Source organism: Hypanus sabinus, chromosome 25 (genome assembly GCF_030144855.1).
Source record: "Hypanus sabinus isolate sHypSab1 chromosome 25, sHypSab1.hap1, whole genome shotgun sequence".
In the NCBI taxonomy this organism is placed as follows: domain Eukaryota; kingdom Metazoa; phylum Chordata; class Chondrichthyes; order Myliobatiformes; family Dasyatidae; genus Hypanus; species Hypanus sabinus.
In genome coordinates, this window is record NC_082730.1 from 29,688,373 (window position 1) to 29,700,809 (window position 12,437).

At 39.0% G+C, this 12,437-nt stretch overlaps 1 protein-coding gene across 2 annotated transcripts in view; it reads right to left on the reverse strand.

Annotated features, from left to right (window-relative positions):
- Nucleotides 1-6,685: 6,685 nt before the first annotated feature.
- kif21b (kinesin family member 21B) overlaps nucleotides 6,686-12,437 on the reverse strand; it is a 162,996-nt gene continuing 157,244 nt past the window's right edge. For both annotated transcript variants that reach the window (XM_059950407.1, XM_059950404.1), the window contains one exon: nucleotides 6,686-11,867. In XM_059950407.1, coding sequence (XP_059806390.1) covers nucleotides 11,759-11,867 — 109 coding nt within the window. In that variant the 3' untranslated portion in view covers nucleotides 6,686-11,758. The remainder of the gene's footprint in view (nucleotides 11,868-12,437) is intronic.

Consider the following 12,437-nt stretch of genomic DNA (forward strand, 5'->3'; position numbering starts at 1 on the left):
AATATTTGGTAGATTTCAAAGAGAATCCCTCTTTCTTCTAAACTCCAGCAAGTACAGGCCCACTGCCATCAAATGCCCCTCCTGCATTAACCCCTTCCATTCCTAGGATCATTCTCATAAACCTCCAGAACAACTGATGAAGGGTCTCGACCTCAAACATTGACTGTGTTCTTTTCCATAGGTGCTGCCTGACCTGCTGAGTTCCTCCAGCATTTTGTGTGCATTTTGTTGAGTAATATTAGTCTGAAATTACATGCTTTGATGTCAGAATCATCATTCTGTCAAAAAATGTTAAAATTCCAATACCCCAATTAATAAATAAATGTTTTGTCGTTTAGCTAAGGAAAATATTGACACACTTAAGAAAAATATGTTTCAAAAATATATTCTGAATGTACTTAAAGATGAGTTAAAACAAATGTATTAAAGGCCATGTTTTTATTTGCAGGATTGAATTTGAAATCTTTGTAATTTCATTTTAAATTTAATTCAGTATTTTGATGGTGTGATGGTAATGACACTCATCTGGGGGAAAAAAAAACACCTCAAAAATGACTTAGACTATAAAAGTTCTCTTAAAAGTTGATCAATGCCAAGATCTGGTCTTCATTCCAGAACCTAAAATAAAGGTTAGGACATAAACAAAACAGAGTTTCAAGAAATTTCTTTTTTCAGCATTTCAAGTTGTCAAAAATGCCCCACTTGAGGAATCACCCACTAATTCCTTACAAGCAATGGCAGGAATTAAACCACAATGCTGCTGTTATCACCCAAATGTAGTTACAAGAACCTAAAACACAAACAGTGCAGTTAAAAACTAAAGTAAAAGAATTAAGAGGGAATTTCCTTTCCACTTCACACTATACTTGCTGCCCAAGCAATTTTCATTGAAATCAATGGAGTTGCAGTTCCTCAGCATGATCTAACATATCACAATATCAGAAGGGTGAATTCCAAGCAAGAATGGAATTGGCTGAATTAACCAGGTGGAATTCCTTATGGAATTACATCATATTACATGTTGAAGCAGACTGACAGTTTAAGTTAGCCGGATTCAGGATTTCAACAGTTCCTCAAAATCCCAAACATCCTTTTAAATGGACATTTGTTGGAATTCCTTTCAGAACCATTTACATTTTCCAGTAAGAACCAAGATTATAAAACCTTTAGATCTTCAAATTAACTTCTTCAGAAAATGAACCATTCTCCCCCAGTATGATTAAACAAAATTATCAGGACATCTTTTTACTAATCATTGAAGTTAATGAGGTGTAGTCTGGATTTCAGACAATTCCATCTCCCAACATTTAGCAAAATACTTGCATCGATAGGCTATAAATAGAAATCAGATCTCTGCAGTTTTTTGCTGGATGTAAAAAGACCATATCTGAGTCACAAAACTACATAGATTGAGTTATTCATCACTCCTGGTAGCGGCATGAGTCCGGTGATTGCTACTGAACCCCTCAGTCAGTTTGTGAATGTGTTGTCCATAACACTCTGGTATTTCGTGCTCTTTCAGGATGAAGAACCTAGTAATAATCGTAATTACTGCATGTTATGTCATGGGCTTGTGGCTCCTTTCACAAGGAGGAAGTTGAGATCAACATCATTAGCCTTTTGACAACACCTAATTTTGGAGAAACAAGCTAATTGAAAGAATGATATTAACTTTAACTGTTTGTCTCCACTCATCCCTGAGTGCTGGATGGGTGTTCAAAGTGTTAGGATAATCACATTCACATCAACTAATGAAACTCCACACACAATGGTGGGTTATAGTTAGTATGGATTTGATGCGCTGAAGTGCCTGTTCCCAAGCTGTTTGTCTCTTTGACTCCATGATCTATGTTCTCAATAAGTTTTTTTAAGTACTTAATTTCATATTAATTTTTAGGAAATTAGATTTTCCAAATCTGATTCCCATCTACTACTGTAAATTGTAAGAACCTCTTCAATAGGAAAGGTGAGACGGTGTAAATTAAAGCTATCAGTAGATTCACTTTAAACCATGCACAAATAGTTGGCAGTTATAACAATGCAAAATCATACTATACAACCTCACTAAAAACACTTGACGTTTTTCTCCTCTCTGCTTTTCTCTTTGGATAATTTTTCTCTTGTCACCTAGCTTGAATCCATATTTGGACTCAGGATATGAGGACCGAGCTGAACTGAATATAGAGTCTTACAATTTTCTGTTTTATTGTCTGTATTTTTGCTTGTGTGGCAGAACAGGTTGGCAAACTAATTCTACCACTAACCTTGCCCTTTTGCCTGGTTAGTCACTCCTTCTCATTCTGACCCTGGTCTAGTTCACACACTTTGCCCTTCCGTTCTGCAGTTCTTGGGAGTTCACCATTTACACACCCCAACAGTAAAACAATCATTAGCTTGGCTAATCAAAACAATCCCTTCAGTTAACATGATCTACTGGTTTATAACTCATAAAAATAAGGATTCTAGATACAGGCATTCCAAACAGTTTCATTTATTTTCACTCACACTGTAACATCAGCTTGTAGATAGCAGACCAGCTCCAAAGGACCCAAGGAACAGAATGGGGCATCCTAAAATAATGCCTGAGTTAGTGGGAGCAGGTGTAATATACCCTACACATGCAGATTTAAACCCTCTGTCTGACATCGCTAGAAAGGTGTGGAGGTTGGATTTGACAGTTAGTGAATCGTTATATTGGAAAGTTAAAGACTTAAAGTTGTTTATTTGTAAATACTTTTTTTCTTTAACAACATATGGGCAGTTTTTGGACTTCTTTTTTCACCTGGTACAAAATAAAACACCTTGTACTAACGTGCTGTTGCAGCTTACCATCTTTTTTTTCCCAACTGTTGACCCTCATTGGGCACGCTTATCCATACCTGATAGGGAGGTGTGACAGCTCATTCTTTCTTCTTGTTATTTGCACAATTTGTTTTTTGTGTGAGGGGGAGGTTTGACGTTCTTGTTGGTGTTTGTGCAATTGTTTTTTTGCGCATGTGAGGGGGACAGTTGATGCTTTCACTTTGAATGGGTTTTTGTCATTTCATGGCTGTTTCTGGAGAAACAAATCTCAGGATTCTATACTGCATATATATTTGATAATAAATATACTTGGAATACTTTCATAGAACTACCACCCCACATGTCAGGAGACAACTTTTACTGATATAACCTGAGCATCCATCCATCCATCTCACTATAAATTCATCTTCAAATTACACACTTATAATTATAATATTGTCACAAGATCAAAACCTCGAAACTCATGTATCAGCAATCTATGACATACTTTCACTAAAAGGATTGCAGTGGATTAAGAATATGCCTTTTCATCACCTTTCTGAAACAATGTGTTCACAAATCTGGTGAATGAATGCAAAAAAAAATGTTCATCATTGTTTCAAACTGTGTTTTTACGGCAACGTTATAAATGGTGCTCTAATGGGCGATTCATTCCCACCAGTAGAAATTACGTAGTATAAAAGGAAATAAGCATCTACGAGTCAAGTAGGTGCTTATCTTTTTATGAATACATTAAAACAGGGTGTAGTTCAAGTTTAATTGTCATTCAACCATACACAAATATCCATGAATGCAGCCAAACAAAACATTACTATATTTGAGTAATACTCAAATACTCAAACATTACTCCTGGGCCAAAGTGCAAAACACACTACCAACAGTCATTCACAGCATAAGTGACATGTAGCACATATAAGACAGCAGTAAAATACAGTCACACACAAAAATTATAGTCCAAGTCCCCAAGTCCATGAATGTTTCAGCACTCTACAGTCAAGCATAATAGATCTTTGTCTTCTGCCAAGTGAACACTGGAGAGCAGCACCAAATCCAGCACGGACACTCACCATACCACCTCTGGTGGAGTGCACTGACTCTAATGCCTCTCTCCTGAGTGCCCGCAAACATGCAACACCGTGGTTCGGGGCATCGGCCTCGCTACAACTGAGGCCAGGCGGCTCCCCAGCCATTTGCCAATAAAACAGTGAACTGGACTTGCAGCAGTCCGCATTACTAATGTCCAATCACAAGAAAAGTAACAGATGATCACTTGTTGCTGGACTGCACATCGCCTTCACACACTGACGCCCCTCTGATGCAAGCGGCAGTACGATCCGCTCCAAGTCCAGCTCTTCCAGTTTCTCCACCAATGAACAACACACTGATGGGGCAGACCTACAGTACTTTAAGTTCTTAATGTCCAGCAGTGTCTTGCAATCATAACAAATACTTAAAAAAAAAGACAATAATATGTTTGGTTGGCCCCGTAGAAGCCAATACATTGAAGCGCACCACCATTTTACCGGAAGTATAAAACATCATTGGGTAGATAATGAGTCAATTGTGTGAGGAAGTTAGGTAACATGCATTGTTAACACAACAAAATTATTGAAGCATTCTAGTTTAATGACTAGATACACCACTGTTTATTGCATTCTCACACAGGGGTCTCAGTAATTCTTACCCTCTTTAATGCCACAAGCAAACTCAGATGGAATAAATATAAGAGACTTTAAAGTGAATCAGTTATTTTTAGAAGTTTGATATTCTAAGAATGACATTTCCTTCCTTAACTTTGAACATGACTCAGAATTGAATCAGTGTTTCAATGTTTAGTATGATTGCTGTGAACCTTACAATTTGTTTTTAACCCACAGGCATTTATACTTTGCACAGTAAGTCCAGTTTTGCTGTTTGATTCAAAGGGAACACTAGAGTTTCTTACTACTTTAGTGACCATGCAATCAGTTACTCAAATATAGTCGATAGTTCTTGTGTGTGATTTAACAACAGAAGTTGTAAATCTGATATTCCCTTCCATTATGCATTTATGGAGCGCACTACATTTTTTACTGGTCATGTATTTTTTTCTTCATACATTATTTAGGGATAATGTTGGAACTTTCCAGAAATATCATTCCCCATGCGATACCACTGATGATTTTACATAGATAAAACCTGTTTTTTTTAAATCACAAACGAGAAAATCTACAGATGCTGGAAATCCAAGCAAGGCACACAAAATGCTGGAGGAACTCAGCAGGCCGGGCAGCGCTTATGGAAAAGAGTACAAGTATAGTCAACATTTTGTGCCGAGACCCGTCAGCAAGACTGGGGGAAGTAAATGAGTAGATTTAAAAGGTGGGGGAGGGGAGAGAGAAACACAAGTTGATAGGTGAAAGTTGGAGGGGAGGATGTGAAGTAAAGAGCTGGGAAGTTAATTGGTGAAAGAGACAGAAGACCATGGAAGAAATAAAAAGGGGTTGGAGCACAGAGGGAGGGAATGGGTGAAAGAGGGAAAAGCGGATGGAAAGTGGTGAAGGAGAGGGGGAGGGGGTTGGGGGTGATTAACGGAAGTTCAAGAAATCAATGTTCATGCCATCAGGTTGGAGGTTGGAGGCAGAATATAAAGTGTTGTTTTTCCAACCTAAGTGTGGCCTCATCACAATTGTGGAGGAGCCCGTGGATGGACATATTGGAATGGGAAGTGTAACTGAAATGGGTGGCCACTGGGAGATCCCGCTTTCTCTGGTGCTCGGCAGAGCGGTTTCCCCATCTACGTTGGGTCCTATCGATATACAGGAGGCCACATTGGGAGCACCGGCCACAGTGTATGATCCCAATAGACTCGCAGGTGAAGGGTCACCTCACCTGGGCCCTGAATGGTAGTGAGGGAGGAGGTGTAGGAGCAGATGTAGTACTTGTTTCGCTTGCAAGGATACGTGCCGGGGGAGATCAGTGGGGAGGGACAAATGGACAAAGGAGTTGTGTAGGGAGTGTCACGAATGTGACGCAAATCTGAGGGGCCGAAGGGTACAAAGTCGTCCCCTCCTTTTTGAGAATCGCAAGATCGCTATTAATTCGGGTCTGGGACCCAGGAAATGAGGGAGAGACGTCCAGAATACACAAAGTTTGGAATGAATCCTGACCTCAGCGAAACAGAACCACTGATAACGGCCATTGTCTCTTGGAGACGGAATTGTGTATTGAGTACTGTACTATTCATTGAAGCCCCTCAGGGGACGACCAGAGAGGTCTGGTTGAGGGATTGCATCATCCCAACCGGATTGACATCTGATACCCCGTGAGTAAGGATAAAAGAGGGTCTGGGGAACAACCCCTTTAGACGCACCAGGAGAAACGCTAGAAATCCCGTGACAGTGTTTAATAGCGATAGCCGGTGGGGGCTCGTGTGCGTCCTCCTTTGCCTGGGTTGGCGGGCTCACCATGGAACAACGGTTTAGCTAAAGGAGAGGCCACAACAACGAGACTCCTGACGGATCAAAATCATAAAAGGAAAGCCAGCAAGTTTTTCTCAAAATCTCGCTCTCCCTCCAACCATTGCAACCCAACGATCCCCAAAGGCTGCAGCCTGCATGAACTGAGTGAACTTTATATTTCCATCGGACAAAACATTATCCCCTAGACAACAATAGAGCTTATTTCTTATTATTATTATACCCGCACTTTTTGATTTAGTATTGACAACGTATATTATCTGTATATTTGCATTGATATTATTTTTGTTCATTTTTACTAATAAATACTGTTAAAAATAGTATCATCAGACTTCAACGGACATCTCCATCTTTGCTGGTAAGTGACCCAGTTACAGGGTTCATAACAGGAGCGATCCCTGAAGAAAGTTGGTGGGGTGGGGGAAGAATGTGTTTGGTGGTGGGATCCCATTGGAGACGGCGGGTTTCGGAGAATTATGTGCTGCTGGACGCGGAGGCTGGTGAGGTGCTAGGTGAGGAATACGGTATCCTGAGAATAACTGTTCTTGCTGCAGATCCGATTGGTTGAAGAGTGTCTCGCCACCCCCCCATTCTGCCGCCACTCCACCTGAGATAGGGTTCCTCCTGCCCTCACCTACCGCCCTACCAGCCTTCGCATCCAGCCCATAATTCTCTGCAACTACCGCCATCTCCAAAGGGATCCCACCACTGAGCACATCTTACACCCATAGAACCATAGAACACTACGGCACAGTACAGGCCCTTCAGCCCTCCATGTTGTACCGACCCATATAATCCTTAACAAAAGGTACTAAACCTGCACTACCCCATAACCCTCCATTTTTCTTTCATCCATGTGCCTTATTCCGCAGCGATCACTCCCTACGTGACTCCCTTGCTTATTCAACCCTCCCCTCTGATCTCCCTCCTGGTACTTAACCTTGTAAGCGGAACTAGAGCCACACCTGCCCTCACACCTTCTCTCTCACTTCCATCCAGGGCCCCAAACAGTCCTTCCAGGCGAGGCGACCCTTCACCTGTGAGTCTGCTGGGGTCATTTGCTGTGTCCAGTGTTCCTGCTGTGGTCTCCTGTATATCGGTGAGACCCAATGTAAATTGGGAGACCACTTCGCAAAGCATCTATGCTCTGTCCGCCAGAACAAGCGAGATCTCCCAGTAGCCACACATTTTTAATTCCACTTCCCATTCTCATTCCGATGACAGTTCCTGGCCTCCTCCACTGTTGCCATGAAGCCACACTCAGGCTGGAGGAACAACACTTTATAATCCGTCTGGGTAGCCTCCATCCTGCTAGCATGAACATCAATTTCTCGGACTTCCGGTAATGCCCCATACCCTATCTTCACCATTTCCCCATTCCCTTTTCGCTCCCTCATCTCCTTGCCTTACTTCCCTCTGGCACTCCACCCCGGTTTTTCTTCCATGGCCCTCTGTCAGTTTTCCCACTCTCCAGCCCTGTATCTCTTTCTGGTATCGCCAATGCTTCAAACAAAGCATTGACTTTAAAAGTGAATCAAAATAAACAAAAGTGATGTCAAGTAGCATCCCTGAGAGGAAGATGAAATGATCAATCTGGAAAACAGTCGGACAAAATAGCAGAGAACATAACCAATTGAAAATGCAGCATGGCAGATGGAATTACATCTTCCCATTTTTTTAAAAGTGATATTTGCTTATCAGAAAGTTTAAAGACAAATTTATACTGATTATACATCAAAATTTGCTTATGGTTCATGTAAAATTGTTTTGAGAATTAGGGGCTATTTTAACTCCAGGCATGGTAAATGGGCAGCATATTCACCCATCCAGCAGCATGAATATTTATTCTCAGGATACCATATTCCCCTTGTTATTGTGGAGCCTGTGGGGGAAATATTATTCGAAAGGGATTACTTACCCATGTTCTTATGGTGTCTGCTTCACCTGTCTACAACTGGTGGAAGCTCTAAATATATTCACCATAAGGACAGCAATTAAGTTTTCATTCAACAATTTTCCTTCAAATTTTAGTTGGAATATGAGATTCAAAGATGGCACGTAGCTCCACTATTTTTATTTTGGCTTTTAATTTTAATTCTTGATATTTTACCATTTACCTGTACCTGTTAGATTTCTACAGGTAATCCCAACAAGATCAGAAATTAGAGAATTTTCCAATGTTTTCTTTAAAAAAATAGTAATTGATGCTGAACGTCAAAATCAAATGCAGCTCCAATATGAACCTTACTATTTCCTGATCGTGGCTGGAGGTGACATCATACAACCATAATAAGAATTTGCTGTAAATTAATAAACACACTGCCATTTAACACTTTTATTTCAGTTGAACAATATTTACAATTACCAATTATGTAACATCTTAAATCTTTTTACATTAGATACAGTTTATACAACTTGTATTTCTAAAAGGTTTTACGGTGTGCAGACATTTTCTTTTACAGAAATGTACAGGTGAAACAGTAAACTTAAAGGCACTTCTTAGTTTTACTGTAACATTAAGATTAACACTGTTTCCAATGATGTGCTGAACATCTCTCACAGATTTTGAAAATTTAATTGACCTTGTCAAAACTGACAGTGCCTTTTACTCTGTTCCATGGGAATTTTTCTCAGTAACAAGGTTGACTTTTCCACTAGTTTGTGTGGAAATTCCAAAAAAATAACTTAGCAAAATGCAAGAGGTAATGCTGAATATTAAGGTTTGAATGTTTGAAAGGCAAATTGCGCTTCCCACAGAAATTAGTTTTGAGGGCTGTAAAGAATATTGATAGCGATGACTTCACTGACACATTCACATGCATGCTATTCTAAGTAACAAGAAACATATCCTGTATATGTCCTAGACATTAACACAGTTCAATTATTTCCTCACACCTTGAGCACAAAGCTTCATCCAATGTCAAGTATTTTTACAGAATTCACTACTAGGAATTCTATAGGAGATAGGGTTCAAATGAGATAGCAAATTATTTTCTCAACACCTCAAACAAAAAAATAACATCTTAAAGTTGTCAACTAAGATTCAATAAATTCTAGCGTAACAGCTGATGATAATAAAGCCTGCAAAATACTTTAAGACAAGAATACAACATATATCCACAGTACAACAGCTATATTCAAAACATTAATTTCCCTAACACTGACATCTAAATCTATCTATTTAACCTCTTCTCTCAAATAGTGCTGAGTTGTCATAGGCTTGATGTCAATTCAAGTAGTGTAACATTTTCTAATTTAAAAAGCACCAGAAGGACTTAAAGAGGTATTGTGCTGATACTAACCCATGTATCAAGGTGGCAAGATACTGACCTATGGGGCAATTCCTACACCTTTAATCAGTCTCAGTTTATTGAACATAAACTCAATTGTGCTACAGTAGCATTTTTCCAACCATCACTCTGCAATTAAGAACATTTTTATTATCAGTATTTCTAAAACTACTGAATGCTACAATTCACTAAGTGACAGACAACAAATATTCAAGTCAAAGTAAATAGCCAACTCCTTTGAAGGCTCAGTATTTTGTTTATGGCATAGTACTGCAGTCAAATTACATTACCGTGTGTTCCAGAATATTAAAATTGTAAACAGAAATGTTGAGCGCAGCAGTATTTTTGACACCAGATTGTATTTTCCTTGTACATCTTTTTCTAGCCTTGCAATTAACTTGGTTGTTTTTATTAAAATAATAAATTAAAATTAAAACTTCAAACTTGCAAATTTTCCATGGATGCACTAAATTTGCAAAAGATTACTTTATGGCCGCCGATCCAATAACTTCAGTGGAACTGACAATATATCAGCAAACCACAGTATCACGTGGTTAGGACTTCTGAACATGGATGTATTTCTACCAGCTTTTCTGTAATGATCAATAAACCAATAGTTTGGAATCAACTGATCTGGTCATGCGTTTCAGGGCTGGGTTGTCTGCACCCACATTAACCCTGCCCCAGCACACTTTCTGTGCCACCTGTGCCACACCCCCCCCCCGTGGCAGTCCACCATCACCATTCACAAAATCCTTTGCCTGCATCAGATTTACAAACTCAGTCGTCACTCCGTGTTGACAAACACAGTACTTTGCAAAAGTCTTAGACATCTTATAACAGACACTAGTTACAGTGGCTACTGAGACTACAATTTATACTATCCAAATCAGCAAGTCTTGGATAATGTAAATCACACTAAGCCCGAAGTTTTAGGACTGAAGATGTACTAAAATATTATGGTTAAATTCAGAATTGAAGCCTTTAATGATATTTAAAGACTTCTCTCAAAGTAAGCCTTTATACTCAGAGTCACAATATTTTCACTGAGCATGGAGATAATGTTGATAAGTGCACTGATATACTTTCATATAAACCTAGAAACTTTGTTTCATCAGTTTAGTTGAATCTTCCAAAGGCATTTGTGACTGAAGACGTCTAATTAATCCAGATTCATCTATATTAAGACCCTCCATTAGTGTGTGTATCTAATGTGTGTGTGTAAAGCAAGTGTACATACCAGTGAAGACTAGTTCACTACTTATGGTGAACACCATAAATTAAGACTACCATCTTCATCAATGCCACTGTTTTGATGTAATGACAATCATTGAAATATTATGCTGGGACACATGATATGGCAGAGACAAATTAAGAACTCACACTTGAATTTCTTTCATGTTGCAGAGAAGAAATGTTGCTTATTTAAATGCAATGCAATGCATTGCTTTGGTTGATTATCGATAATTTGGATTAAAAAAAGCTTATTATGAAGTGCTGTTTTTCCTGGAGGCTAGTGATTAATAATGGCAGTGGTAGCAGATTGACCATATGATTATTTTGATTCCATATTTATGCCTGCATGAGCTCACAGTGTGAATGACAATATCTGATCAACAGAAGCACTGTAAGACTACATTATTGTGCAAACTTTGAACATTTCCCCTTGGAAAGGTTCAGTGAACCATTGATAGTGGAGACAGTTAAGAGCAACATTGTCTTTTTACAGCACTGATGGTCTTGTTGATTAGCCTGTTGGGCTTTCACATCCAAAGTTTTGGTGAAATATATTCTTCTATAGAGGAAGTAATTTCCTTCCAATTACAATGTTGTGCTGAAATGAAGATTCTTGTGTATAAGATTGGAGATTGAATATGTGGAATTATTAATGTGTAGAATAATGACAGAGCTGCAGGAGAGGAAAAATTATCTTAAATGTACAGAAAGGATGCCAAGCCTGTGTCAGATTCACAAAGATGAAATGTGGCTCAGGGTGCTTTGTTGCTATGACGATTTGTTAGTGCTGTTGAGAATTACATTTGTAGTTCAATACTTGCAAAATTATTGCTTGCAGTCCTTTCTTGCTGCACAACAATTTCCAATGGGGGGGAAAAGCCACAACGATTTTCTTCTTCAGTTTAGAAATCCTTGTTTGCATGGTTTTGAGTTCATATCCTCATTATTCTCCTTAAAGAATAGTTTGTTGCATTAACTGCACAGTTTGATGATGTCAGATAATTCCTGACTGCTGTCTCTAGTGTCCAGCATGTACCCATTTGTTAATCCTTTAGCATTCCATGTTTTTACTCTGCAATCACTGAAAGAAATGTTAAAAAGACAATAAGAAAGCAAATTCTGTTCAATAGTCACTGTAAGCATCTTTGTTTCATTGATGGGATATTACAAAGGCTAGTGTTAAGAATAATTCAAATACGAATTACTTTATATCAGAATATATCAATGTCTTTAAAAGCAAATATATAGAAGTAAGAGTGCCACCTGTTTCCTATTTCCAAATTCCACCCAGACTCCTGTTATCCATAGAGAATTTAAGTGAGAAAGAAGGGCTTTGAAGAGAAGGCACACTTTTGGGACTCCTCCAGATTAGCTTCTGAATAGCTACCGATAGCATACACTAAGAGACACAGTTAATTACTAACTTTATTTTAAAAAATGTGATGATACAGCATGGTAGCAGGCTACTCCAGTCCTAGCAGTCCATCTGTCCAATTAATCTACTAACCCGCATGCCTTCGGAATGTGGGAGGAAACCAGAGGAAACCCACACAGTAATGGGGAGAACATTGCGGAGGAATTGAAACCTGAACACTTGTGCTGTAATGGCATTACAATAACCACTACACTACTGTGCTGCTCTTAAGTTAAA